The following is a 26,773-nucleotide window of genomic DNA, read 5'->3' as shown; positions in this document are numbered from 1 at the left end:
GGGATACGTTGGGCTGTGCCGTAGGGCTGGTCAGACAGGCTCGTTCGTTGAATCGTGAGTAGATGCAGCATGATCTCATGGCCTTATTCACCCCTGCAGCGGGATTCCAAGATGCTTCCAAGTGTCTCTGGGCTTTCTCGATCTTGATATACATGAGTAAGACGGAGCCCCAGAAAGCAATATTGATCGTTATCCTTGCGGTCACCCTACATGTAAGCAAGTCGATACGTCATGATAAACTTATGAGCTTTTTCACCGTGGCCAATCTTCTGGTGCCCCCATACAAGACCAGAAATGTGCCGTGTTGCGTAACCCCTGATCGCACCATGCATTTGAGAATTGCGGCTAGGTGCATGTTAGGAGACGTACGAACAAGGTCCAGTTATCTTCGGAAACTTACAGTGATTTCTTGAATAGTACTTTGTTTTCACATCGGGTGATAGTGACACAGGAGTAGTATTGGATTTCTTCTTCTCCATGATACCCGTGGTCGTGGTCGACCAGATCGGATTGATGAACGGGCTGCCAGATGGCAAATAAATATAATAATATCGACTGATTGGAACAGCACCATGCCATTATGAGCGATCTTTCCAAATCTGGGTATTATAATCTCGTTGGGGTAGTTGAAAGATCGATATGACCGCCTAGCGACAGTCCGTTCCTGGTCGATTTTCGCCAGCGTTGTTGTGCACGAGTGTGGAAAACAGTGCTAGGCATAGACTGAAATATTCCTTGATGTTCTACTGTTCGCAACGGAGTTTAGAAATTAGATTGGCTGTCGGATTCTATAGGCGCGGCTCTTGCTTTCTGCGACACTCGATAGTTACGTGTAAGAGCCTTGCTTATCGAATACTTAGATACTCCTGTCTTGTGCAGACGACTCGTTTCTTCCAAGGATAGATTTTCTGCCTTGTTATGTAACATAAATTTCTAATGCAACTGATGGATACATTAACTTTGCCCGATATGCATTGTCTGAAACCTGTCTACTGATACTGTTAGTCTATGGAGCTACTCTTGTTTGATCGCAGCGCACCGAGGCAATCCCACGAGTAACTTGGGAGAAACGTACCACACAGGTCATTCTTTACGTGACTGAACATGCTTGCCCCAAATATCTGTCACAGCAAATTCGACTCACTGGCAACGCTGACAGGAACTGCTGAACCTACGCTTGTGTTTTTCTGTGGTGGCCAGTGATGTGGCTTAGTAACATCTATTTCTAGAGGTTGTGGGTTTCTAAATTAGAAGAATCGACCTTGGAAACCGATCTCACTGCACAGAATAGAAGGACTGGACGGGATACCGTATTTCCCACCGTGCATGGTCGTATTTGCTAGTTGGGGCTATCTTTAGAATATGTAAGGATATACTTGCCTGCTACACCTCGTGATGCCGGCTATTCCCCTGCCTGGCATGAATAACTTGAATAGCATGAACAGGACTCTGCATCCAACGCACCGCTCTCTGCCCACCGGCTCATACCTTGCTAGACTCCCATCGCCTGGCCACCATCCGCACCAGATACACCAGCCCGATCAATACCGGCACCTCAATCAAGGGTCCCACCGTCGCGGCCAGTGCTTGCTGGCTGTCCGGCCCGTACGCTGCAACGGCGACGGCAATGGCCAGCTCAAAGTTATTGCTAGCCGCCGTGAAGCTCTGCGTCGCGGACAGCGGGTAGCTGAAACCGGCACGGCGTGCTATCCACAGGGTGACGAAGAAGACAACGATAAAGTAGACGATAAGCGGTGCGGCCACGCGAACGACAGACACAATCTGCTGGACGACCTGGCGACCTTGCGATGCAAAAAGAACGAGAACAGTATAGAGCAGGCCAATGAGCGCCCACGGGGAGAGAAAGCGCAGGAAGACGCTATCATACCATTCTGCGCCGGCCAGCTTGCGTAGGACGAAGCGGGTGATCACGGCGGCGCCCAGAGGGATGCCGAGGAAGACGGCGACACTCGTGGCAACGACCGAGTACGAGATGACATTGGCCGCCGCGTCGCCGCCCATGACGCTTATGAAAAGGATAGCCATTGGTGCATAGAGGACCATCTGCAGAATTGAGTTGACGGCCACAAGGATGGCGCAGTACTCTGCGTCCCCGCCCGCAAGTCCGTTCCATATGAGGACCATGGCTATGCACCTGGCGAGGCCAACGAGGATGAGACCCTCGCGCAAGCCCTCTTCGTCCGGGAGGAACGCCCATGCGAGACCAAGCTACCCGTGTTACTCGAGTGGTCACTGGGATGAGGACGGACGACGTACCATGAGAAAGGGGGCCACGATCCAGTTGATGAAGATGCTAAAGGCAATTTGCTTCCAGATAGCGCGGTGCGAGAAGACCTCGGGTAGCGCCTCATAGCGGACCTTGCACAGGATCGGATACATCATGACGAGCAGTCCAATGGCTAGTACTGTCAGTCAGGCGAGTGGCAGAGGAAGATGGGCCAAGATGCACTCACCAATAGGGATGGACACGTCGACAAACTTGCCCTGCTGGAGGGCCGGGCCAATTTTGGGGACAAAGTTGCCCAGTATGATTCCAATGGCCATGGCGAGGAAGATCCAGAGGGCTAGCAGCCGGTCGAGCCAGCCCAGCGCCTTGAAAGCAGAGGTCTGGGTGGCGGGCCCGGGGTCAGACTGCTTCTCATGGGGCCCAGGCTGAAGCGGCGCGAGGCCCTTCTCAGCATCGGCCTCCTGGGGCACTGTCTCGTTGGCCACGATGCCTGTGGACGTGTCTGGCGGCGCGGATGCGTCGGTCGAAGCGAGGGCAGGCATGTTGGTACTGCTCGTCGAGGCGGCAGGATGAGGTCTGTCGGGGCTTGTGGACATTGCTGTGACTTTACTGTAAGCTGTTGACGAGTGTATCGAGCGTGTTACAAGTTTCAGGGTCCGACCTCTGAAAGCTGGCCGGCGTATAAGTATTAAGTACTCAAATTTACTCTGTCGTCTTGTTCAAAATTTAGACTCGCACGTTCGCCCAACGCCCACGTGCTCTGCGTCGAACCTGCGAGAGCCATTATAATTGATAATCATTAATTAGCAGGTATAATTGAGTAATTAGTCACAGAAGAATCCGCCTAGGTCTCTAGGACTGAACCTGAACTCTAATTAGAGAGTGGGCGGCTCGTTTCGGTTCTACGTTGCCTGCGCAGGTGACCAATCAGAGGGAGGGCGTGACAGATGTCCCCTTGTCCTCCCTTTTCCTCTGCTCCAAGTTCTGTTGCTGGTGCATTTGTACATAGTGCAGCCATTCCCAGCATGCCTCGTATCTTGTCCCGGCCGTATTCACTTCCTGGTACCCTCAGCCTTGTTCACGTACTTTCGTCCCAGCTGCCCGCAGCTAGTCACCACCCCAAACAGAGACTAAGATAGATCACTCGCCCCCCTCTGCTACCCGCCATGGAAGCAACCGCCAAGCCCTGGCACGCCGCCTATCCAGCGCCTCGGGCGGTTGATCTGCCCAAACTGACACCCGCCCAAGTGCTGGACTTGCTGCGGAGCGCGGACGCTGGCAGCAGTGGGCAGGCACCAGACCTGGTACTCGTCGACCTGCGTCGCAATGACCACGAGGTACGTCTTCTTCCACCCCGTCCGTGCCTTTCAAGGTCCTCTGCGCGGAGATCTGGCCGCTGACAGGGAGACATCGACATAGGGTGGCACGATTCGCGGCTCTATCAACCTCCCAGCCCAGAGCCTCTACCCTACTATCCCGACGCTGTACAGCATGTTCCACGCCGCCGGCATCCGGACGGTCATCTGGTACTGCGGTGAGTTGCCTGTCCGCCGTCTTTGCAGACCTTTTCACGCCAGGGGACATGCCTGCTAACGCTGCCTCTCGTTCAGGGTCCTCCCAGGGCCGTGGCAGTCGAGCCGCCGGATGGTTCGCTGACTACATTACGGAACGCCAAGACGCAGAAATGGAGAGTGTCATACTGGCTGGAGGCATCAAAGCGTGGGTTGCCGCCGGCGGCGAGCATCTCGACTACATGCACGAGTACGATGCGACCAAATGGGACCACCAGGTGTGATGGCGGCATGGGGAGCGGCGGCCTATTTTGGAATGATCAATGGCCACAATCATCTCATCTCCTTTTCTGATCATTACATGTACATTTACAAACACCTGCTGTGGCATTCGAACCAAATCACTGCGCCCTAGGTTACGGCTCCGCTCCGCTCCGGATCGCGGAGGAGAGGCCGGAGCCGGATCCGGACCGGAGTGGAGCCTGCATCGGACTCTGGTGTGATGTCACTGGCCAGGATGGACACCAGCCCCGGAGCCCTTCCTAATGACCGCGCCCTTCCAATCCAGCCTCATCACGCTGCATACAGGGGGGGCAGCAGTTCCTACACGTAGGGGTCAGCGTTTCAACTTTCAACGAAACGGACAAAGAGGGCATGTTAACGAGTCTACACACATTCTCACACTGTACGTCTGCGTCCACCGCGGTGCAGCACACGTTGTCCTCAGGCGACGACGAGAACACTGGCGGCGCAAGTCCCCGACTGTCCGCAGCTTGGTGCCCCGAGTCCTTCTGCGCGGAGCTCGGGTAAGCCACCTGCAGTGGAAACATGAGATACGACGGCTTGGCGTGGACACCGCTGATGGATACCTTGGCGATGATGGCGTACGACGAGGCCACATAGTCGCTGCAGAAGCTCGGTAGCAGCTTCAGGGGTGGCTTGATTGGAACATGGACAGCTGCATACCAGGGCGGACTCTCCTCTTTGTCGGTCGTGGCAGCAGCGGCGCCCACCATGCTGCTCCCTCTGCGTACGTCTCTTGGGCTCCACTGCAGGGACGAGAAGCTGTGCACGTCGAGCTGGATCGTATCCATGTGGAGCTGGGTCCGGCTAGACTCCTGCACGAACGCCCTGCTCGGGTTGCCCGTCAGTTTCGTCCCGCTGTAATACGTCCTGGTCTGAAGCACTGGGTCGACCTTGATGGATCCTGCGCGTAGGCGATGAAGATGGGTTGGGTGACCTTTGAAGGTGATCCACACCGAGAAGTGCGTCGTCGAGAGATGCTCAGAGGAGTTGTACAGGAGGGGCGGTGGCTCTCGCGCCTCGAACGTGATGCGCCCCAGAGTCTGCCCAAGAAGCCACCTCCAGGCGGTCTGGCTAGCAGAGAGGACGTAATCGTCCGGGAAACAGTTCGTTTCGATAGGTGGCTGGGCCTCGATGTACGGGAGACAGGTCACTGGGTAGACAATCTCGGCAGACTTCATTGCATGCGCCACAGAGGCCCGCAACGAGTACGATATGAAGACGTTGGGTGGTATGGTCGGGCTCCAGGTTCGAAAAGTCGAGCGCTGGATGTGGAAGGATGGCGGCAGCGGCTTACATTCGTCTTGAGCCCGGTCGTTGGTCCGGTCGATTCCAGCGGGGACCACAAGCACAAAAGAGGCCGTGTAGACTCGTCGCCCATCTTCCAGGGCGTAGTCATCGTCAAGCTGCAGGCGATGCCGAAGATGAAGGAACTAGGGAGGCCAGGGTCAGTGTACAAGAATGACGTGGGAGCTGATTGGAGACCCAACTCTTTCTGCGCCAAACTCGTCGCGATACACGCTATCGCGCGATGATATGGCGCGCCGGATCAAGACGGACTCGTGGCCTTTGTGCAAAACCGGTCAGTCGCCGACCCGGAATAGCATGAGAGCGCCCACTCGTCGTACCTTGCAGGGACACCTCGACCCAGCGACCGCCCATGGCAAGCTCTGTCGTGATGCGGTAAGTGCCATGGAGCGTGTCGCCCGGACGTAAGCGACATTCACTCGTCGTGTCGAAGCTGTACAGGGTGCCGCTATCTACGGTGAAGGTGAGACTTGAGTGGATGGGGCCATGGGACGAGGACGTCGTCCACGACCGAGTGTCTCCCGCCATGACTATATGCTGCGGGGTGGAGAATCTGATCGCGAGTGCGTCCAGAATCTCTGGCAGTCCGTATACAGCAGATTACGATGATTTATACAACTTGGTAGTACACACATCGTCTCGAATCGCCCTCTCCTTGCCAATGGGCAAAGGCGGTCATGGCCTTGTGTGTTTGCCAGCTCGTCCGTCCACCTCCCCGGGGCGAGCAGCTAACCGGAGTGAAGTATGTGTCACTCCTGAAAGCTTATTGGGTAGCGAGTATGCCGCTCCCACGAGGGCCAGCTCTTACACGCGCTTCTAGTCTGTATCACGTCCGGCGGTGACAATAGTATGAGGCATCCATGGCCCATACACGACAGAAAAACTGACCAACCACACGTGGGGCATCTGTCACTTTTTGACGACATGCGTCCCGTGTCTCTGCGTGTCTATCGGCTGTCAAGGTTGGGCAATGGTCTCACGTAGTTGTTGGGCGTGGATTACCTCGGCCATACATGCAAGCAAGACATGAGGAAGACAAACCCAAGGAGAGGAGTGCTCCATTAGAAGCCCCTTGTCTCTGTAGTTCGATATGCCTTGGAAATGACTACTGTCACCCACTCTGGGTGGCGCAGAATGCCGATCAATGTTGAAGCTCTCTGAGAGCCTATAGCAAAATCAAGTCTACCACTGGTGTTTCGTTGTTCAACCCACGTGCTTCACTCGTGATGGTCGCTCGAGCACCGAGACCAAGTCACTTGTAAATAGACCCGCGAGCGCCCGACTTCATAGTCCTCTTTCAAGCACGCAGACTACCCCCATTGCCTACTACACTCCTACACACGCTTCCGCGCACCTAGGCGAGGCCCTTAGAGGCGTAACCATAGGAGAGCGGATGAGATCCTGTATTGTCCACTGGAATAACTCGAGGATATAGCACGATGATGAAAGAATCACTTAACAGAATGACTGCTATTCTTGTTTTTATAGTATTATATATACCGTTCCATCGCCGGCATCTTAAAGACATACTGCACTTGGTTCCGTGATTCATTGGAAGACTATTATCACACAGCAATACAATGGCGCAATATACAAGTAATCACTTGATCCGAGTACGTCCAGCATGAAGAATGGACAACCAAACCCAGCAGCAGAGAACGGCGAGCCACAGGCTCCCCCACAGCTCACTCCATCGCAGCATCAGCTTTGGGTTCACGCCTGGGAGCCACCACCAAGACGGATCTTCTCGAATAATGTCGAGTAGATACGCCCGCGTGTCACGATTCGCCCCCAGCCAGATCTTGCGTTCCGTACGCAGAGCGAGCCATATCTGTACCTGAAACCCAAACACGAGGATGGACATGTGTGTCAGCACAGTCGAAAGGGCTGTCAGGTCCAGAGGCGGTGGCTGACACCAATCCAGGTCCCACGCGAGAACGACGGAGAAAGGCCGCGCCATACTTCGAAACACGGATGCGAGTAGGAACCAAAGTACAGAAACCCATGCTGCCTGCTGCTCCTGCATGAAAGCCAGGAGGCGAGAACGCAAGGGAGCCGCCGTGACAGGATTGACAGATGCGGCTGCCTGTGGGACGCTCGCAGCTTCTGATACCGAAGTGCTGACTTGCTCGACATTGAGGATGGCCGGTAGCGAGTTGCTGCGGCTGCGGTGCAGATGTCGCTGGCTCGGCGACGGCATGAGTTTGCGAAACGCCTGAATCTTCTCCTCGAGGGTTTGGGCGGGAGCAAGCTCAGCCTCCGAGTCGACTTGCTCGAGGATCGGTGAGAGTCTATACGCTTCAGAGTCACTCGAGGTGCTGTCCGTGTCTTCACTACCATCAGGCAGCGGCAATTCCTCCGGTAGGCCACCGTGCGTAGCGCTGGGGTTCACAGGCGGTGGTCCCAATTTGTCAAAGCAAGGGCTGCTTTCAAGATCCAATGTCGTGGCCGGCGCCAAGTAGAGCTCAAGTCTGTCTTTCTTTGTTGGGCTTGTGACATGACCGCCGCTGTAATGTCTGCTGTCGCTGCCCCATCTTGATCTACCAAGTTCACCACGGAAGCCAGATCTCCGCCTCTCTTCTTCCTGTTCTTCCTCCGCCTCAGCCTCCGCCTCCTCTTGCGCCCGGCGATTTGCGTCTTCTATAGCTTGTTCGATCGCTTCTCTACGAGCCTTGCTAGATTCGTTGGGCTGAGACAGGTTGGGCATAGGCGAGCCTGGACCGAACAGTGCTGCCCACATGTCCTCCCGAGCCTCTCGACTCTGCACGTGTTGAAAGAGATAGTCCGAACCAGGTCTCGACCCTGGCGTCAAACTTGACGAGGAAGTCCTGGTTACTCGCAGAGGATTTTCTACCCGAAAAGCCCCGGTGGCCCTGGAGAAGCTATCAGACGAGCCTAGGCTGTTCCCGGTCGAGCGGCGCTTGTGACCTTGACGACTGCGCTCTATACTGGAGCGTCGTCTCCACGCCTTGACTGCGGCCTCGGCTTCTTCGTCTGTGTCGACAAACGAGCTCTTCCGCCTCTTTCTAAGACGTGGCCTAGTCTCTTGTAAAGCCCGGTAGACGTTGGCTAGCTCATCGTCCGACTCGTCGCCCTCATCCTCGTCGTGTGCGCTGTCTTCACTAGAGTGGTCGTTCTCATTGTTGCCCTGGTACTCTTCAACCTTGCTATCGTCAGCTACTTCGTTTGCCGCTCGGTCGTCCTCCGCCGCTCGTCTCGGCTCAGCCTGTTCATTTTCCTGCTGCTTGGTCTCTATCTTCGTCGATGCAATGGCGACGGCGTCTAGAACGAAGCCATAGTCACACAGGAGTCGAATATACGGTTCCTCCCCAGCCTTGACAATATCAGAAACCCGTTCCATAATCGTTGCTTTTGCGTCGTGAAGCTCCGCTCGTTCTTGTTCGCGCATCAGGCCCACGTCGACGAGATCGCAGAAGCGGAGAATAGTCTCTTGGAGCTCGTCAACCCTCTTATTCTGCTGCGCCTGTATATCGTCGTTATACGCGAATTCGGCCTTGATCGTAGGGAAGCGCTTGGGAGTCCATGTATGCAGCCAGGCGACGGCATTCGCATGGCGCTGATCAACGTCTGACAGCTTCTTCTCCTTTACGCCATCGGGTGCTGCTGGTTCAGATCGAAAGAACCAGTTGTCTTTCTTGCGGACGCGCCGCGGGAGCGAGGTCTGCATTGCTCACGTGTATCGTCAAGTTGAGGTGAAGTTAATGCTGCAGCGACGATTCATTCCTACTCGCCGTCGTTGTGAACGCGAGATCTACGAAGCAGGAGCAAGTTGAAAAGACAATCGCAGCTTCGCAAAGACAAGGGGACAATTCTATCTCGTCTTCGCGCCGTCCAAGAGACATTGAGCTATGACCCGACCACGACCCGAACCTGCGTCTGCTATGGCTGCTGGGGTCGTGCTCGATTATTCCTTTGTTCGCAACGCTATTACAGTTGAGCGTCGTCCGTGCACCTCTTTAGAACGGATTGCGCTCTTTGTGGTGACCTATTCGTGGCCCATCTCCCACGGGGGCTATGGTCTTCTTTGTGCCTCAGCACGGACCAACTTTCGCGGCAAAGTTAATCGCCCGTGTCGAGGGGGGGACATGAAGATCGAATCCGACCCAGCAGCTGCAATCGCAGGGCTCAAGTTTGAATTCGCTTGCTTTATACAACAATGGATTGCCACAAGGTAGTCATTGTGTGGTTGACGCCCCGCCCTCAGCTGTACCAACCTCGCGCACCTGGGCCCCTCTGGTGCGTCTCTACCCGGTGCTCTATCATGGGCTCTTCAATTTCTAAAGTCGTCACGATCTCTTGCCATGTAGCCATGTCCATGGACAGAATCGCCTGATGTTTAGCCGCGTTGGACCGGCTCCGCGGCTCGGCCTCTTCGTCCTTCCACACAATCGCTGATGTTGCGTCAGTAAAGCGCAGTAATACAAGTAGAGAGGATTCTACTTACACAATGCTGGAATACCATGCTTGTCGTACTCGATCTGTATCCTCCCGTCGCGGATGAGAAAGCTGACATAGAACATGTTCTCCACAGTCTGCCCAAACGACCGAGGGTTTGTCACGAATCTCATGAGGTCCACGCCACCTGTGTTTCGGAGTCCTTGCTCGTGCATGAGCCGCTCTGCTTCGTCCTCGGAGACATCATCGGTGATGAGGTCTTGGAGGATCTCCTGCTTCTCCTGCTGGACCGTCTGCAGCCGCTGCAGGATCTTGCCACAGAGAGCTGTCAAGTCGTTCTCCTTCTTTTCGAAATCGGACACATTCAGTACTTCGGGTCGCGTTTCCTCGAGGTTGCCGGGTCGGAAGGGCGCAGACCGCTTCGTGATCTTGCGAACTTTCTTCTCCAGAGACAGAGGCCCAAGGAGAAATCCCGGTAACGCCGGCCTCCGAATGTGCGGTTGTACAGCGAAACGTCCAAGATGCGGCCAATTCATCATGTCGCCGTCATCATCCTCGTCCTCTTCACTACCCGTCGCGCGCTGACCTCGAGACTGTCTGCGATGTCTCTGCGTAGAAGACAATTCGGCAGCATCGTCATCGATAATGCCTCCGCCTTGCCGCATGTAGATGATGCATTTTGACACAAACTCGTCCACGTCGAGCCCCTGGGCGGAGCTGCCTTGTGCTAATCGTAGGGTCCTGCGGTATGATAGATCGGTTGTGCTGACCAGCAACCGCGAGTCACTTGCTGCTTCGCCGGGTCTCCTGACTTTCTTCAGGTACTCGTCCGCACGAGCAATGGTGTCTCTGAGGCCAGTAGAATTGGTCTGGAGGTATTCTTCCGAGTTCTCGGTTATGTCTTTGAGCAGGTTACGGAACCCTCGCTGGACCTCGCGGCGCTCTTCGAGAGGCTGGTCGGGGTCGTAGATGTCACTTCCGCCGTCCGAGTCATTCCCCTCCTCGTCTTCGTCGTCTTCATCGTCTTCGCCATCATCCTCGACTCGAGGCTCGGTCGTTCGCTGACGCCGGTTTGAGCCGCCCCCAGTCGTTGTGTCCGCTCTTTTTCGTTTCGATACCGAAGCGTCACGTGTGTTGCGTCTTTCACGGACGGCCAGCGTAGCCTGGGCGCTATCTGGGGCAGAGTCCTCCGGAGAAGTTCCGTCGTATGAAGTTGAACGTGCGACGCGAGTAGGCATGATGTGCTCGAGGACTCGGGTGTTCGTGCCGTCACACGAAATGCCGCAATTCGGGCGCCCTCATAAAATGCTTCAATCAAAGCAAGAACAATTTATCTCGGTCGCAAGTAGACTAGACGCGTTGGGATCAAGTAGAGAGACCATGAGCTCGCTAGCGACGCGTAAATTGAATTGGGAAACGCGACTTGCGAGTTCATGGATCCATGGTGGGGCGGCGTTCAAGTTGTGTCAGCGCCCTCTGGTTCATGCCTACCCTGAACGCACAAAAGATGTGTTTCCCCACACATATATACACTTGCAGATATCGACTAATGATACCACTATATGCGGTGATCAGTCAATACTTTTTAGGGCAGTCAGCTAGAGTGTTTCTGGTCTTGGATGGTCACTCGTGTTTGCCATGGGTATATGTATGTCGGGATTGCAACACCGCAAGCCAGCCAAGAATATCACGCCTGCTGCCGAACATACACCGAAGTAGAATACATATACGCTCGAAACAAGAATATCAGCTTCCGTAAGCCCGTGTTTTACTATAACACAACATCTTGACTGCCAACTTTCCCCCAAGCCGTGCTTCCCGTTGATTTGATCGAGCCAGCCAGGCTTGACCGGACCATGCTCTTCCCACATGCAGAGTCAGGGTTCACGAGAGGGTGTCAAGGCCTGTTCGTCCGACGCCACAACCTTCGGCTAAGGCACATCGAAGGCAGCATGGGTCAGGGTCTAGATGCTCATTCATCACCAAACAAGTGTGGTGACACGGGAAGTCGGAACACAGGCACGGTCTGTCGCCAGGGAGGGGCCGGGGTAGTGGTGCCCATCGAGCAACTGCATCCATCTCTGGACACTAAATTTGTCGGTGGTGTAATACAGTGTCCGAAATAAAACTGACCACCTACCTTAGCAATGGCAGCACGTTAGTTAGTGAGCGCAAGCATCGCGATAGGAGAATGTTCTCTCTCGTCAACGACATCATCAGTGGACTTTCCGAGACCGCTAACGTACGGCAAACCTGATTATGCCGTCCATGCTGTCAGTTGTGGGACCTCGGCCCATATATCGTCCAAGATAACCTACGGCTAGTCGAAGGGAGTCCATCACGACTCTCACGAGCTGCACCGATCACCTAGAAACTGTGGGACAAAATATTGATTGGACCACTTTGAAAAAGTCATATAATAGTGGAATTGTATCAGAAAGTACAACAGTAATGAATGCTATGGCATGGCATGAGCAAAAAGAAGGTCGCAGAGGGAATTGAACCCTCATCTCGAGAATCAGAATCTCACGTGCTAACCATTACACTATGCAACCTGTTCTATGAATACTTCCGCAAGATTGTAGTCTATATACTACTCATGAATGAAGGATGTCTCGCTTTACTTCTTGAACCATCAGAACGACACATCTTGCTCTATTATTGCGCCTAGATCGTCACAATACCATTTCAATGACCTCTACAGCTTTGAGGCCTCCCAAGACAACCTCTACGGCTGGTCGCGTGGTCGGCCAATATTCACAGTGCTAACAAAGGTCCTGCTTATTTTGTCTCCGAGCTGCATCATAGCCCTGTCCACAGGCTGTCTAAGCGCGGGGCAATGTTCTCCCAACCCAGGAAGAGGGTGGAATATTTACCAACTTAAAAGACCCGAAGATCCGAGTTGAGACTGTGGAAAACGTGAAGCTAGCTGCAATTATGGGCTTTGGAGCAAGTCAAAGACACATCGGTGACCTCACGTGCCCCCCCAATGTTAGCCCGGGCACCAGTCAAGTGATGGCATGGTTGCCCACCCTCTTCTCCTCATCCAACATCTCCGTCCATCCACCCTTGCCGAGCCCGTAATGGGACTTTGGGACTATGAAATGCATACATGCACCTCGTCTTGGCCTCTTCTGTTGTCCTGCTTCCATGCAACTTCTTTACCCGCTTTCCCCTGCGCCTCTTGAAAGTCGGTCATCCAATGCGATAGGTTAGCCGCAAGACGACCCGACAAACCGCACCCCTCCCTGACATCGCTTTTCCGAGCTTGCTCGTCTCACCTGCAGAGAAGCAATATCCATAACAAGCAGCCAAGACCAGCCTTTATCGTTGCTTGTCTTGTTTCTTGATCCATAGTCTCTTGTCGTCCGAGGTGGCTCCGCTCGCCAAGTACAGGAACGCGCAACACCACCACTCCTCCCTCTCCCACCTCTTCACTTCTATCTTCTCTGCATCTGGGCGACAGTATCCTTATTTCCTCTACTTCCTCGCCCGTTTTCACTCTCCTCTTGGGACTACTCATTTTCGTGTCGCCCGGGAACATTGTGAAGCTGCTCACCTGTCGTCACCGGCTTGTACCTTGTCTCCATCGCATGCTACCCCACGCTGGGTTGGCCCCCTCTACCTTGACGTTCACGATCGCGAAGTCCCGAGATGGCTGCTGCTACGTTGATTGCGCCGCGCTACAGCGCCGATGATTTTGAGACTGGCTCTATACGATCTGTAGCCCCCTCCTACGGTACGTCCTTGGAAGCCTCGCATGCTTCAACCCCTCTTCCGATATCTAGTATACCATCCGCGCGCAACACGAAGTATTGACACCTGACTTCAGTCTCCGAGGCACCCTCATACCACTCCAGCACGTCGTACCACCAACACGAGCCTGTGCCAGCGTACACACCTCGCGAACCTCGCACATGCACCACGACGACGACCACTACCACCAGCAACAGCAACAACCACAACCGCAACCACAACCGCACGACTTCCTCGTCGTCCCCGTCGAACCAGCCCGCGCCATACGGTCTGCCACCTGTCACCAGCACCCCTCGAGTTGGTCTTCCTAGCATCCACAGCTTTCGCATCCCAAAATGGTCGACCAACAACGCTACATCATCGCGCCAGCTTCACTCTGTCGTCGAACGTCGCGTGAATGCCAGCCTAGAAGCGTCTAGCGCGGCGGCGGCAACGGCAGCCGCTGCGCATCGTAGGAACCTATTAGCCGCGCACGGCGCGTCGTCTCCTGGACCGGTTTCGAGGCCCTTGGAGGACCCGTACTTGGTTGGAGAGGAAGCGGCCTCGAGGGCGAAGCAGGAAAGGCTCGCTCGAGAGAGGGCCGGGGACGATGTCCTCGTTCGCGAGGACCAGCATTGGGACTGGCTCCTGGGTATGTTTCCTTCACACAACGACCTGGCCCCGCATAAACTAACAGCTTCCCAGCACAGATGAAGACCTGGGACGAGCGTGAGCGGAGCTGGGCTCGGTTCCGCCGCGAGATGGAGAATGGCCACCGTCCAAAGTTGCTTCATCGCATCGGGGGTCGCATTTGAACTGGCCGGATTAGTGGGGTGGCGGCATCATCTTCCCTTTGTCTCGCATTTGGACGCACCACGCACAGTAGGTACTCAGGCGTCAGTTTGGAGTTTGGAGGGCATTTGTTTCGGAATTCAAGTGTTGATACGTAGCCTGCCAGATAAGCATAGTTCGATACGGTTGTTTCCATTCGCCCGCTACTGCCCTCGTTTCGGACTTTGCTGTTGGAAATAGCTAGCAAATTACACAAAAGAATCGACTGGTATACAAGTAGCCGAGTATCCTAGGTGAAACGTCAAGCTTTTGCCAGAAAAAGAAATACAAACTCCTGCTTCTCGCATTGAGCTTAACTGCGCAAGGCCTTTCCCACATCTCTAGCCGTCAGGCCTGGGGATAGATATACACGTTTCCGAACGCCATGCCCATGCACGTCTTGACACATGTCGCTTGCTTCTGCTGATAGTTCAGTGTGCGACTCCTCTGCCTTTGTATGTATGTCTGGTCGATGTGAAGGTGCCATCGGAAATTTAGCCCTTGCTCTTGGTGTTGAGGATGAGAGCAACGATGAGACTGTCTTCAATTAGCAAAGGACCTTCAAGGCGCCAGGGCTGCACGAACCCATAAAGACCCAAGACTTCGCCGAAAATCAGGATGAGCACCATGCCGACAAAGATACGGGACTGCTCCATGTACGCGCGCACACCACCATCACCAACAATGCCGATGCAGTATCCCGCTGCGAGGCCCGTCAGACCAACAGAGAGACCACACGCCAGGTGCATGAACCCGGTGAAGAGGCTGTAGCTTTGCGCCGATGGGGGCTGGAGGTCCTCGGCGATGAGGACGGAGATGACGAGGGAGTAGACAGCGAGGATACCCGACATGATGACGGGGATCAGGCACTGTTGTTGTCAGCGTCGGAGGCCGGATCATTACGCGGCTCGCCTCACCTTCATGATCAGGTCCGGCCTGAAGGTTCCAACACCAGCAATTCCAATCCCTGATTTGGCCGTGCCGTATGCCGCTCCGATACCTGTCCCATCATCAGCGTTTGTGTTTTCGACGAGACTATGCTTTCTCCGGGAGACAAACATCCGAAGATCATGGCAGAGGCGATTCCGGCCTGTCGAGGTTAGCAAGATGCGATTTGACTCTCTGGTCTTGCCACGGCATGACGGCATGCGTTTGGCGCGCCCGACGTACCATCCCAATGAAGGGCGCGAATTTGGGCGCCAACTCGGATTCGTCCATTTCGATCGATAGTTGGGGGGTCGGCTCGAGTAAGGAGTGCGTGGGGAGATGGGGTTCGTCGTCGTCGACGTTGCGAGAGCTGGCTGACGTTGGGGGACTGGACACGGGCAGCTTGGAGCTGGAGGGATGATGCATCAGCGTACGCCCCGTCGACTTTGAGTGCAGTGCTGCCATTAGTGGACTCTAACGTTGGCACCAACATTTGTACCGCCCACGTGACCTTGAAATTGAGATCCGGCTGAATCCACGTTGGCCACCAGATAAGTACTTACTTTGTCACTGTACGCACTTTGCCAGGCCTCCTGCTTCATAATCGCGACCAGACGATGCTGCAACCTGTGCCTCATGGGTCTAATAAGCACCCCTAGGTATGATGGCGAGGTAGAGCGCCAGCTCTAATTAACATCTAGTCGTCTTGCAAGACGCTTGGCAAGAACAAGCGGCAAACCCAAAGCGGCAAGCTGCGTAGTAGTGTAATAGTAGTAACAAAGTCTATACCTTATCTTGAAAAGTGAACAAGACCCAGACAAGTTATCCCTGTCGCGTTTCGAAAGGAAATCATCGTCTTCTGCATGCATGGTGAGGGTGCAGGCGTTGTCGCCTGCCTGAGGGAACTTGCCTCACCAACGGATGTGGTGCTTCCTGCCGCGGATTCATGAGGCAGGCACAAGCATTGCGCTTCGCTCGCTCGGAGGCCTGCACGAGGACCACGTAATTACCTACCTATTAGTACGATAACACCTATGTGAGCGTTTTTTCAAACAACCCACCGTCTCTTTGACGAGATCCTCATCCTCCAGAAGGACTCGCGCTTCCTCTGCATCTTTATCTTCTATTCCTACCAAAGGCGACCGATTGCCGACATTGTGAAGCTGTGCGTTGAGCGTTCCCCTTGGGCACGCAGGCGGCCAGTCACCCCCGGCGTCCGACAGCTTGGCTTGGCTGCGCTGCGGCCCTACTGCTCCAGACCAGACCCATCCGCCCGTTGCCCATCGCTGGACCTCCATTCAACCTCGAATCCACCCTTTGATTCTCCTCCTGTCTCCGGTCCATTGTTGGCTACAGCCATAATTCGCAATCCCCATCACCCGCCCTCGAATCTCCTGTACGTTTCGAGACGCACCATACGACAACTGGTCCGTCAACTACTACTACGCAGGCCAGTTGGGCCACCTCCTCATCAACCCGACCTTCTCCCACGAAACCGTGCTCCTACGAGAAGTCCGCACACCATTCCTGTCGAACCGCAGATCTCGACCTGCCTCTACAGTCGAAATCGCCCTCCCGCCCCTTCCCGGGCTGGGGTTTTCCCCTGTCTCGCGACGCCTCTACGACCTTTATATCTTCAAGGGACCGCACCGGGACAATCGAGTCAGGTAGACCCGACCGGTGGAGACCTGTGCGTCGAGATCAATGTCAAGGGGCTCTCCCTGGGCGCTTGATATCGACGGTGCGAACACCTTAGCTTCTGTGGCTTCGCAACAGAAAACCCCTCCCTCCAGCGACAATGGCCGACTACAACAACCATTATGATCCTCGAGCACCTCCCCAACGGCCTCGGGGGGGCTACCCAGACCAGGGAGGTCACCAACGAGATGCTGCATTCAACAATATCTTCGGGGCGGCACCCCCGGGCAGGTCGCAGACAATGACATCTTCGTCCATGGCATCATTGCCGGACCAAGGCCGCACGCATACCATGTCGTCCATGAGTTCGGGCATGCAGCGACCGCCCCCTCAGCAGCGTTCATATCCTGGCTATTACGGCGACCATGATCAACCTTCTCAACGAACACGTACAATGGACTCGAGCAATGCTCCCGGCGGCTATTATCAGCAAGGCCAAAGGGCAGCGTCAGGTGGACATCCGCCCCCAGCCGCTGCTCAAGGACAATACCCAGGCCATTACCAGCAGCCTGCCAAGCGTCCATATCCCGCTGGTCAAGGTCCTGCCCCAACCCGCGGAGATCCGCGCATGGACCCGCGCATGGATCCTCGAGGGCCGCCAGCTGGAGCCATTGGCGCAAGACATGCACCTCAGCAGGGACCTCCACGACCGTATCCAGGTGGTCAGCAGCCTGCTGCTGCTCACAATGACCCATACAGATCGCAATCAATGGTGAACTCGGCACGTCCGCATATGTACAATCCTCCACCATCTTCTTATCAGGGACCTCCAGCGAATGCGTTTCGACAAGCGCAATATTCGCAGCAGCAGCCCTCTAGAACCACCGCGCAAGGCAGGGTCGTTCCCGAGCGCCATGATGATCGGTCCATGTCCATGACTGGCGGCTCATACAACCCGCAGGATCGCCACGATGCACACCAGACCATGAGCGGGCGAGTCATCCCTAATCGGAGGGCCCCCAGCGAAGCCTCCAGCGTTACACCCAATGGATATGCGCCCCTCAACGGCCACTACCCTCCAGCACCAGGAACACAGACGAGAACAACAAGTATGGCATCTTCTACGACAGCGGGCGGTGACCATGCCAGAACGATGTCGATGGCATCGACAATCGCACCAATGATTACTCCTTCCGAGTCCGACGCCACTTCTATGGTTGCCTCACGGCCCTCTAGAAGCAAGTCTATCGAAAGCGAACGGCCGATGACAGCAACCAAGATCCGTCCGCCTCTCGTCTACCCTGCCATGCTCTCGAAAGTTGGCGAATGTTTTCGGCGCAAGATCATCACTGGCGACCGAACCAAGAACGAACTCACGTACAAAAATGCATTCAGCGGAAGCGAGGCCGTAGATGTCTTGTCTTATATAATTCGAACGACCGATCGCAACCTTGCACTTCTCCTGGGTCGAGCCTTGGATGCCCAAAAGTTCTTCCACGACGTTACATACGAACATAGATTGCGCGACTCGCAGGCCGAGATGTACCAATTCCGGGAAAATCTGATGGAGGAGCTGCCCGAAGACAAACCGGCTGTCAATGGTGTATTTGTGCTGCTGTCTGAGTGTTACTCGCCGACGTGTACGCGAGACCAGCTGTGCTATTCCATCGCCTGCCCACGACGCCTGGAACAAGTCTCGAGACTGAACTTGAAGGTCACGACTGGTCTGCGCAAGCCTGATTCCGCCAATGTCGCCGATGATGAAGCCGATCAGACAGATGAGCAAAAGCTCTGGATGAACTCGGTACCGCAAGAGATCAAGGACAAGACTTCAGAAAAGGAACAGAAGAGACAAGAGGTCATTTCGGAGATCTGCTACACCGAGAGGGACTTTGTGAAAGATCTGGAGTACCTTCGCGATTTTTGGATATTGCCTCTGCGTTCCAAGGCCTCTCCCATTCCGGCTCAGCGGCGCGACAAAGTCGTCAAGTCCATCTTCAGCAACATCATCGACCACCCGAGTATTCATACTGTCAGTTCCCGCTTTGCCAGCAGTCTCACCTCGAGACAGCAGAAAGAACATGTGGTGTATAACATTGGCGACATCTTCCTCGAGTACGTTCCTCTGTTTGAGCCTTTCATTTGGTATGGCTCGAAACAGCTCGAAGCCAAGTTTGAATTCGAGAATGAGAAATCGACCAACCCGTACTTTTCGAAATTTGTCGACGAAATTGAGAGGAGAAAAGAATCCCGCAAGCTCGAGCTGAACGGATACTTGACCAAGCCAACCACGCGTTTGGCCCGTTATCCGCTACTCTTGGAGAATGTGTTGAAGTTCACTGAGGATGGCAATCCTGACAAGGAGGATCTTCCCAAAGTCCTTACGATCATTCGCGACCTCTTGAGCAGAGTCAACGCCGAGTCTGGAAAGGCCGAGAATCGTTACAATCTGCGCAAGCTTCATGAACAGCTTCGCTTCCGGCCTAATGAAAGGGTCGACCTCCGACTCACCGAAGAGGGTCGTGAGCTGGTTGTCAAGAGCAACTTCAGAAAGTCGCCCACTGATGTCGCCGAGATTACAGCATATCTGTTCGATCACGCTGTCCTACTGGTACGGACCAAGCAGACTGGTAAGAGCGAGGAAGTCAAGGCATATCGTCGCCCTATTCCTCTTGAGCTGCTCGCAATTCGTGAGATGGACGAGGTGATTCCTCAACAGGGCATGAAACGCTCGTCTTCAAGCCTTTTGCCTGCATTGCGAACCAACAATGCGGACAACAAGAGGGAAGCAGGGTGGCCCATCACCTTCCGTCATTTGGGCAAAGCCGGCTATGAGTTGACAGTATATGCCGCGAACCAACAAGCCCGCAAGAAGTGGTTGGAGCATATTGACAGCTCGCAACAGCGCTTGCGCGGACGCGCTGATTTCTTCAACACCACGGTCATTTCGAGCAACTTCTTTGTTGGTACCAACCACGTCAACTGTGTTGCACCTTATGGTACGTTTCGTTGCGTAGATTACTCGGTGACATTGCTGACATACTGCAGACGGTGGTCGTAAGTTGCTTTTCGGCACTGACAATGGCATCTACCTGGCGGATCGCAAGAACAAGGACCAAATACCAAGACGCGTCCTCGAGACAACCTCCGTCACCCAGATCGACATCCTCGAAGAGTACCAGTTGTTGCTCGTCCTGTCCAACAAGACACTGCTGTCCTACTCTACGTCTGCTCTGAACCCCGATGAACCTGCTCTGTCAAAGAGGCCTAAGAAGATCCAGAACCATTGCAGTTTCTTCAAGACGGGTATCTGCCTTGGTCGCCACCTGGTGTGCTGCGTCAAGTCCTCTGCACTCTCGACTACTATCAAGGTGTTTGAGCCCAATGACGCCATGACCAAGGCCAAGAAACAGAAGGGCCTAGGTAAATTCATGAGCAGCGGCCAGGATGAACTGAGGCCCTTTAAAGAGTTTTACATCCCCACTGAGTCAACCTCGGTGCATTTCCTCAAGTCGAAGCTTTGCGTGGCCTGCGCCAGAGGCTTTGAGGTTGTGTCGCTCGAGACGCTTGAGACGCAGTCACTCCTCGACCAGGCTGACACATCGCTCGACTTTGTCGCCCGCAAAGAAGGTGTTCGACCGATCCACATTGAGCGACTCAATGGCGAATTCTTGCTCAACTACTCCGAGTTCTCGTTCTTTGTCAACCGCAACGGCTGGCGCGCGCGACCCGAGTGGCGTATCGACTGGGAGGGTACACCGCAAAACTTTGCCCTCAGTTATCCTTGGATTCTGGCTTTCGAACCCAACTTTATCGAGCTGCGCAACATTGAAAACGGTGCTATCCACATTGTGCCCCACAAGAACATTCGTATGCTGCACAGTAGCACGCACGAGGTGAGTTTCCACCCTTTTATCTCTTGTATGAATCTCCCTTGCTAACGTCTTCAGATCCTCTTCGCATACGAGGACGAGCGTGGAGAGGATGTCGTTGAAGCCATTGACTTTTGGAAGAGTACACAAGCGCGTGCAGACGTATATGGCTCCCCGCCCTCCTCGTCAGCCGGCATTCCGGGTTCGTCAGCGCGATAGGACCAGCCCAGCCCGGTGTAGGAAGAGTGCCTGTCGTCGAGAAAGAAGCATGAGCTCACGGCGTCCCTGGACGGCATGCGATGGCACCTCGGTTCGAAACGTATCACGCACCGCGGACCATCCAAGGCTGCCCGCAGGGCCACGAGTGAACCGCGTTTATATGCGGCAGAGGAGACACCGCCGCCGCGCTTAGCGATGCTTAGCCCAATGCGACAGAGAGCCAATATCGCCTGGCCTCTCGAACAATCTTAGGGTCCGGGGCCGTTTGCGCTGGTTCACGATAGAACGGAGCCGTAAGGCTAGATAGACGCCTGTTTAATGATCACGAGAGCGTGCGTGTGGTAGAGGCGATGGAAATAGGGCATTGTACTTGTTAGGAGGATTAGCGTTGACAGACGTATGAAGGGCACTTCTAATTTGATGGCATACTGCGGCATGCATAGTGAGTACGGAAGAGATCTGATGGATGAAACTTCTGTGGTGTCAATGAATGGTACTCTTCACACTCGTGGACCTCCAAAGCCCGCAGCTAACCTGAGATCACCATATATCTTTTCTTCGCGCTGGGGAAAGGCGTTCACCAGGTGTCCGTCCTTGAGGTCGACAGCGCCCCATCTCTGCTCCCTGTGATCCCGACCTTTACCATCCCTCCCCTTCTCCCACACGCCCATGTCGTCAAGCAGCACTTCCACGATCGTCACGGTACTGCCGTTCGGTCCCCTCTCCACGTCAGCCGCCGTCCGCGGCACATTTGTGCACAAGACGTGTAGATCGAGCATCTGCGCAAACACCAGGCCAAAAGTCGGCTTGTTCCGCCTCGCCAGCAGGGTGCTGTACCCCGGTATCGTGGGCGGGTTGAAGACGCTCCGCAGGGTCTGGTCGAGCTGTGCCGGCTGTGCGTGGTGCGCGCGTCGCTCCACCTCGGGGGAAGACGTCGAATTGAGGAGGAAGATGAGCGGCGACGACGGCAGCGTGCGTGAGAGGTAGCGCAGATGGGACGAGAGGAGTTGCCAGGTGGAGTGGGCGGCCGAGGAGGAGCGATGTGTGAAGAGAGAGGTGAGCAGGACACCGGTGTGCGTGATGATGATCATGTCCGGGCTCCTGTCCGAGCTGGAAGCGCCTTCGTCACCACCTTTGTCGTCGTCTTGGCTGTCGCCTATCTCTGGCGTGGGAGCCGCCGGCGGTGGTGTTGGCCTGTCCAGCTCCGCGAGGACCTCCCAGGCCCCGTCCATATCAAACACACCAGCTAGCTGAATTTTGTCCATGTAGCCTCTGATCGCCTCTTTTCTCGCGTTGGCATCGGTCATCGTACCCAAGGCCGCAGCGAGGGCGTCGCGTAGTGCCAGGAGGACCTCTGCCCGTGGTCGTGGCGTGATGATGAGCGCATTGTGGAGTGCGCCATCATGCAGACCTCTGGCGAGAGTCTGCAGCGCGAGCTGTTGTGTTGAATCGTGGTCAGTGTTGTGACAGGATGTTGAGCTAGACGAGAGGGACCTACTTTCCCGGCAAAGGACTCAACTTCGGAGCTCACACCGACCACTGCACCACGATCGAAGCCGCCTAGAAGGACTTGATTGTCTATTTCGGAGCATCCAACGTAGAGGCGACCGGCGTCGATATTGACATCGCGCCGTTTGATCTCGTTAGATGCGATTATTGTGGCCGGTATGGGTTCCAAGGCGAATGCGGTCCTGCTAGTTGCTTGGGGCGATGATGCGTCCATCTATCGACCTTGAAAAAAGAGGCGCAACATTGGGCGAATGTGAGTGTAGCACAGTCGCTGAATTCTCCAGGCACAGGCGATGTTGATCTGTCGCCCTTTTTCGTCTCAATAATAAATGGTTTAAAGGTGATTTTGAAGTCCTTGGATCTTTTCGGCAGAATATGACTAAGAACCATCCACGGCAAGCCTGCCCTACACTGCACCGGAATGCTTGGAACGCCTCATGATGACAGACTTCATAACTCATACCAATTTACTATAGGTATAATAGAATAGGTGCGTTCAACTGGCCCTGTACGACACGGCCATGACGCGCACGCCCCGACATGAGCCCATGGATTACCAAAAAAGAAATCATCGTCGCGACAGCTCAGCTGCCCTCGATGTGTCCTCGTCCACTTCCATAAGAGGGCCCAAACAATAGTCTCGCTGGTTCTCCACTCCCAAGATCCATCCATCGCTCTGGCTGGCCTTCTAGGAGAGCGAACTTGAGCTGCGAAGCGACTCGTCGCTAGGCAGATCCGGGTTCAGCCTCGCTTCAGACCCAGAGGCGCTGCAGCTCTTCACGTGCCCTTTCTTGCCCCCCAGCTCTCCTTCCGGCAACTTAATGCCGTCATCTCCAATCTCCTCTAATGGCGGCCGTCCATGTGTGATTGCGTTCCGGGACATGTTCTTCAACTAAATGGCAGTTCCCGGATTGGCAGGAGGACTGGCCGGGCCGCTGTCCGCGTTGCTGTTGCGTGGTCTGCGACCGCCCTTCAAGCTCTTCATCCTCCCTAGAAAGCCACTGGGCTTGCTGTTCTCCTCCAAGGCAAGAACGCCGTCGGCCGTCGCCCTGCGTTCCAGAGCAGCACTAGACCCCCGCCGGGGCGGGCTGCTCGGCGACATTGCGCCTTCGCGGGAGCGCACAGTGAAGGTCTCCTCGCCTTTGCCATACTCTGCAAAGAAGGGGTTAGCCTCTGCAGCTCCAGCGCTGGTGGCCTCCTTGGCGCCTTCGGGGTTGGTTGCGCGACCAGATGGGTACTCTCGGGGGCCTTTGTTGATGTGTCGAATGCGCTGGGCGAGCGACTTCTTGCGCTGCAGCCCGGTCTCTGCCTGGTCGCGGGCCTGCTCCTCGAGTGTTCGGGTAATGGCTGTCCTGGCTGCCGGTGTGCCCTCCAAGAACGTCGAGGTGCCCAGTCCTTCGCTCTGGTCTCCGTGAACAATCTCGCCCCTCGCTATGGGGTCGAACAGTTGCGCTGCCCCTTGTCGGCTCTTAGCCGGTTTGTACGAGTAGTCTGTGAATGCTTCCTCTCCGTGTTGGCCCAAGAAGGACGAGTGGTCGGGCTGTCTGTTCAATGGCCCAGAGCCACCGAGGGAGTTGTTGAGGGAGCCCTCCGGAAAGGCTTGCATCGGCGCCCGACGACCCTTACGATTACGGTGCGCGTTGAGAGCGTCGAAAGGCCCGTCGTGGTGAAATACTGCAGTCAAGTTAGCACATCATGTAAAGGTCTGACGAGAGAAGGTCCACGCACGTCCTGTCCCGTAAATGCCGGTGGCGTCAAGCTGATCAATGATATCCACGCGTCTATTGGGACGTCCGGATCGGCTGCGCTGGTTTGGGTCGCGTTGCTCACGAGGCTCACGAGGCTCACGAGTTTCGCGGGGTTCGCGACGTTCACGGCGCTCTCCTCCTTCGGGGGCATCGCGAGCCTCACGCGGGGGGCGACCTCCAGCTTCTGCGCGCTTCTGGCGTTCGCGTTCGCGGCGACGGGCTATCATGCGTTTCTCGTCCTCCGTGAGGGGCATGGTGTCAAAGTCGGCAACTGAGGACTCGGAGTTTCGACGTGGTCGTCGCTGCTGAGGAGGTGGTCTCTTGTGAGGCGAGGCGGAAGGTCCTTGTCGCACGCCAGGCGGTGGCGCCCTCCGAGCCTTCGCAGCCTCCTCTTGGGAATCGTTTGGTCGATGACGGCGGCTGCCCTCCGGCCCTTCGTTTGCACCGTCAGTGCCCGTCGGCAACGCTGGGGCTGGCCGCATGGGGGCTTTGAGGTTCTTCTCGTCTTCGAGTGTCAATGAGTTCTGGGAAAGCATCAGCTGGCTGGGTGGGCACGGGGCCTTTGTAGAAACACACGAAAATCTCCTCGGCCGAAAGGGACTTGGTTCCTTCCGAGTTGTTCGACATGGCGCCGGGCGATTTCAGTGGTGGCGGAGGGTTGTCGAGGAAAGGGTTGCGCGAGAGGGGTCGCGCTGGAGGGTCGTCGAACGGTGACGCCGTGCGATTGCGAAAGGGATTGTTGGAAGACAGCTCGAGATTGATGTTGAGTCCTTCGGACTGCTGCGAGTCTGCGAGGGGATTGATTAGCCAGCTGCTGAATGATTCGGGCAGGCCAATGTCAATGTTGGGGAAGCCAGGGACACACAAAGAGGCTGGGTACGTAGCGATGAAACGAGCATGACAAGACCAAGGAAGCAGGGTGGACCACAGATAAGGGCAGGATGTTTCGCCCATCACTCCTTGACACAGAGGGATTCATGTTTGGCTCTGCATTTTCCCCCATGCCAGTCGTCACCGTGCGCCTTGGCGGTCAAGGGATTGCGAAGCAAGCAGCGCTAGACAGGAGCAAACAGGCCGTGCGTGTGTCGGGAAGATTGGCGCAGAGTCGTCGCAATTGTGGATGGGTTCGCAGATCAGACGCAAAGGGGTGGTCACATACCTCGCTGAAACCAGCCAGAGTCGGCCATTTTGCTTGGCTGGTGACGCTGCGCACGTTGCGGGCGGCTACTGTTGTGCGATTGCGGTCGTGTTGAGAAGGTTGTCCAAGGTTCGAGGACCAGCTTGAGGTTGAAGTGCCGATGCAGGCGGGTGGGCGGACGGCCGAATTAAAATCCACAGGGGGCTCAGGACTGATGAGGGTCGGGCCAGGGGCAACAGGCCACAGTAATTAGCGTCGCGCGCCGGCGGGACAAGTCAGTAATGACTGGACCTGGCGATCAGGTAATTATCGGTCGGCTCAGAGCGCTGAACCGCGACGAAGCTCTGATTGAAGATTTTAAAAGTGATGAGCTGCTGAGAAGGGCTTGGCATGTGAAGGCGCAGGTAGTCAAGCGTACGTAGTATACCTCGCAAATGTGTCGGTGATGGTAATTGCTGTTAGGGAGACGAGAGGTCGAATGCTGTGGCCGACAAGGATCTGAGGTGGGCTGCTGTAGTTCTACTCCAGCTTCGGGCGCCGACAGTCTCTGACAGCCTGGCTAGTCCCAACTTCCGGTTGCGCTGGACGAGGGGCACAGGTGACTTGTTGCTGGGTTTTGCTGTTTTCTGAACCAGACGTGGTCGGTTGTTGTGGAGAGGGAGACCAGGGATCTTGATAGGCCCAGCTGGGTGCGGTTGTCGATATGAGAGCTTGTTGAGATTTGATGACCGGTGACAATGGGCTCGCAAGGACAGTTGTCTGGTTCTCAGCCTTGTCGTCTTTGTAGGGGGCGATGAAGGAGGCAGCAGGGTCGTGGGAGAAGGACGAGGTAACACAGACAAACCGGCGAGGAGAGGTGCGGGCAGGCGTTCCCGGCGAGGGTTGTGATAGCGTGCAGCTCAACGACAACCGTGACTTGGCATCAATCGGGGATGCCGTGTGGTGCAAAGTGATGCGACGCGGTGAGATGCGATAGTGACAGAACCGGATGCTTTAAGAGTGAAGTGATTGACTGGGCGACTGAGGCTGCCGGTAAGTGTGAGGGTTGAGATGGGAGCGGCCCAGGAGTCAGAAGTAGCAGCAGTAGCAGCAGCAGCAGTGAAGCGACAAGCAGACGACCAGGAGTTCCAGAGTCGACGGTCACCAAACGATGAATGGAGATGGACGTATGTTCATGGTGAACCAGACTGGGAGCGGAAGGAAAGATGGACGGGTTCGGATTAATTAATTAGTAGTACCTTGCCTTACCTTACCTTAGCTGGGGTAATTACATGTGCTAGCTGGCTCGGCAAGAAGAACTGACTCCTGTAATTGACCTTGCTCAACGCAGTTAGTCTGTTCTGTCCTCCTTCCTTCCCTCCTTCCTCAAG

The 26,773-nt window shown here is 55.4% G+C and overlaps 9 protein-coding genes and 1 non-coding gene across 10 annotated transcripts; 2 read left to right on the top strand and 8 right to left on the bottom strand.

Annotated features, from left to right (window-relative positions):
* Positions 1-1,482: 1,482 nt before the first annotated feature.
* On the bottom strand, positions 1,483-2,790 carry F5Z01DRAFT_615086 (arsenical-resistance protein; the record flags this gene model as incomplete). Its single annotated transcript, XM_046260846.1, has 3 exons — positions 1,483-2,229; positions 2,278-2,420; positions 2,475-2,790. The coding sequence occupies 3 exons, from the start codon at positions 2,788-2,790 to the stop codon at positions 1,483-1,485; spliced, it is 1,206 nt and encodes a 401-aa protein (XP_046122676.1).
* An 825-nt stretch (positions 2,791-3,615) lies between these two features.
* F5Z01DRAFT_679218 (uncharacterized protein) lies at positions 3,616-5,898 on the bottom strand (the record flags this gene model as incomplete). The annotated part of the gene is made up of 4 exons (XM_046265503.1): positions 3,616-3,684; positions 4,434-4,937; positions 5,019-5,495; positions 5,704-5,898. The coding sequence occupies 4 exons, from the start codon at positions 5,896-5,898 to the stop codon at positions 3,616-3,618; spliced, it is 1,245 nt and encodes a 414-aa protein (XP_046122675.1).
* A 1,072-nt stretch (positions 5,899-6,970) lies between these two features.
* On the bottom strand, positions 6,971-9,058 carry F5Z01DRAFT_670456 (uncharacterized protein; the record flags this gene model as incomplete). Its single annotated transcript, XM_046264563.1, has 1 exon — positions 6,971-9,058. The coding sequence occupies one exon, from the start codon at positions 9,056-9,058 to the stop codon at positions 6,971-6,973; it is 2,088 nt and encodes a 695-aa protein (XP_046122674.1).
* Positions 9,059-9,578: 520 nt separating this feature from the next.
* Positions 9,579-11,120, bottom strand: F5Z01DRAFT_217183 (Nse4 C-terminal-domain-containing protein). The gene is made up of 2 exons (XM_046258185.1): positions 9,836-11,120; positions 9,579-9,782 (listed from the first exon to the last, which is right to left on the bottom strand). Exons 1-2 carry the CDS (start codon positions 11,022-11,024, stop codon positions 9,592-9,594), a joined length of 1,380 nt encoding a protein of 459 aa, XP_046122673.1. The 5' UTR covers positions 11,025-11,120; the 3' UTR covers positions 9,579-9,591.
* Positions 11,121-12,269: 1,149 nt separating this feature from the next.
* Positions 12,270-12,341, bottom strand: F5Z01DRAFT_t12. Its single transcript has one exon. It is a non-coding gene; the product is annotated as a tRNA-Gln (tRNA).
* A 725-nt stretch (positions 12,342-13,066) lies between these two features.
* Positions 13,067-14,769, top strand: F5Z01DRAFT_216966 (uncharacterized protein). Its single transcript, XM_046258182.1, has 3 exons — positions 13,067-13,525; positions 13,619-14,173; positions 14,227-14,769. The coding sequence occupies exons 1-3, from the start codon at positions 13,441-13,443 to the stop codon at positions 14,334-14,336; spliced, it is 750 nt and encodes a 249-aa protein (XP_046122672.1). The 5' UTR covers positions 13,067-13,440; the 3' UTR covers positions 14,337-14,769.
* Positions 14,770-14,846: 77 nt separating this feature from the next.
* Positions 14,847-15,570, bottom strand: F5Z01DRAFT_615345 (V-ATPase proteolipid subunit C-like domain-containing protein; the record flags this gene model as incomplete). The annotated part of the gene is made up of 5 exons (XM_046260860.1): positions 14,847-14,889; positions 14,938-15,221; positions 15,270-15,352; positions 15,412-15,442; positions 15,523-15,570. The coding sequence occupies 5 exons, from the start codon at positions 15,568-15,570 to the stop codon at positions 14,847-14,849; spliced, it is 489 nt and encodes a 162-aa protein (XP_046122671.1).
* Positions 15,571-16,827: 1,257 nt separating this feature from the next.
* Positions 16,828-21,258, top strand: F5Z01DRAFT_216958 (CNH domain-containing protein). Its single transcript, XM_046258181.1, has 3 exons — positions 16,828-19,916; positions 19,966-20,813; positions 20,868-21,258. Exons 1-3 carry the CDS (start codon positions 17,078-17,080, stop codon positions 21,006-21,008), a joined length of 3,828 nt encoding a protein of 1,275 aa, XP_046122670.1. The 5' UTR covers positions 16,828-17,077; the 3' UTR covers positions 21,009-21,258.
* F5Z01DRAFT_217067 (uncharacterized protein) lies at positions 21,184-23,072 on the bottom strand. Its single transcript, XM_046258183.1, has 2 exons — positions 22,507-23,072; positions 21,184-22,444 (listed from the first exon to the last, which is right to left on the bottom strand). Exons 1-2 carry the CDS (start codon positions 22,729-22,731, stop codon positions 21,509-21,511), a joined length of 1,161 nt encoding a protein of 386 aa, XP_046122669.1. The 5' UTR covers positions 22,732-23,072; the 3' UTR covers positions 21,184-21,508.
* Positions 23,071-25,417, bottom strand: F5Z01DRAFT_217117 (Pal1 cell morphology protein). The gene is made up of 4 exons (XM_046258184.1): positions 25,146-25,417; positions 24,842-25,053; positions 24,246-24,789; positions 23,071-24,191 (listed from the first exon to the last, which is right to left on the bottom strand). Exons 1-4 carry the CDS (start codon positions 25,162-25,164, stop codon positions 23,410-23,412), a joined length of 1,557 nt encoding a protein of 518 aa, XP_046122668.1. The 5' UTR covers positions 25,165-25,417; the 3' UTR covers positions 23,071-23,409.
* Positions 25,418-26,773: the final 1,356 nt, after the last annotated feature.

This window comes from Emericellopsis atlantica (assembly GCF_019669845.1).
Source record: "Emericellopsis atlantica unplaced genomic scaffold F5Z01scaffold_2, whole genome shotgun sequence".
In the NCBI taxonomy this organism is placed as follows: Eukaryota; Fungi; Ascomycota; class Sordariomycetes; order Hypocreales; family Bionectriaceae; genus Emericellopsis; species Emericellopsis atlantica.
Note: the sequence above shows the minus strand (reverse complement) of the source record. Positions and strands in the feature narration are given on the sequence as shown.

Coding starts and splice junctions, on each gene's coding strand:
- F5Z01DRAFT_216958 (XM_046258181.1), top strand. CDS start 17,078: ATGGCCGACTACAACAACCATTATGATCCTCGAGCACCTCCCCAACGG. Junction 19,917..19,965: donor CAACTGTGTTGCACCTTATG/GTACGTTTCGTT, acceptor GACATACTGCAG/ACGGTGGTCGTAAGTTGCTT. Junction 20,814..20,867: donor TGCACAGTAGCACGCACGAG/GTGAGTTTCCAC, acceptor TAACGTCTTCAG/ATCCTCTTCGCATACGAGGA.
- F5Z01DRAFT_217117 (XM_046258184.1), bottom strand. Junction 24,790..24,841: donor TTTCGGCCGAGGAGATTTTC/GTGTGTTTCTAC, acceptor ATGCTTTCCCAG/AACTCATTGACACTCGAAGA. Junction 24,192..24,245: donor CGGCATTTACGGGACAGGAC/GTGCGTGGACCT, acceptor ACTTGACTGCAG/TATTTCACCACGACGGGCCT.
- F5Z01DRAFT_217067 (XM_046258183.1), bottom strand. CDS start 22,731: ATGGACGCATCATCGCCCCAAGCAACTAGCAGGACCGCATTCGCCTTG. Junction 22,445..22,506: donor TTGAGTCCTTTGCCGGGAAA/GTAGGTCCCTCT, acceptor TCAACACAACAG/CTCGCGCTGCAGACTCTCGC.
- F5Z01DRAFT_216966 (XM_046258182.1), top strand. CDS start 13,441: ATGGCTGCTGCTACGTTGATTGCGCCGCGCTACAGCGCCGATGATTTT. Junction 13,526..13,618: donor ATCTGTAGCCCCCTCCTACG/GTACGTCCTTGG, acceptor ACCTGACTTCAG/TCTCCGAGGCACCCTCATAC. Junction 14,174..14,226: donor GCATTGGGACTGGCTCCTGG/GTATGTTTCCTT, acceptor ACAGCTTCCCAG/CACAGATGAAGACCTGGGAC.
- F5Z01DRAFT_217183 (XM_046258185.1), bottom strand. CDS start 11,024: ATGCCTACTCGCGTCGCACGTTCAACTTCATACGACGGAACTTCTCCG. Junction 9,783..9,835: donor GCATGGTATTCCAGCATTGT/GTAAGTAGAATC, acceptor ACGCAACATCAG/CGATTGTGTGGAAGGACGAA.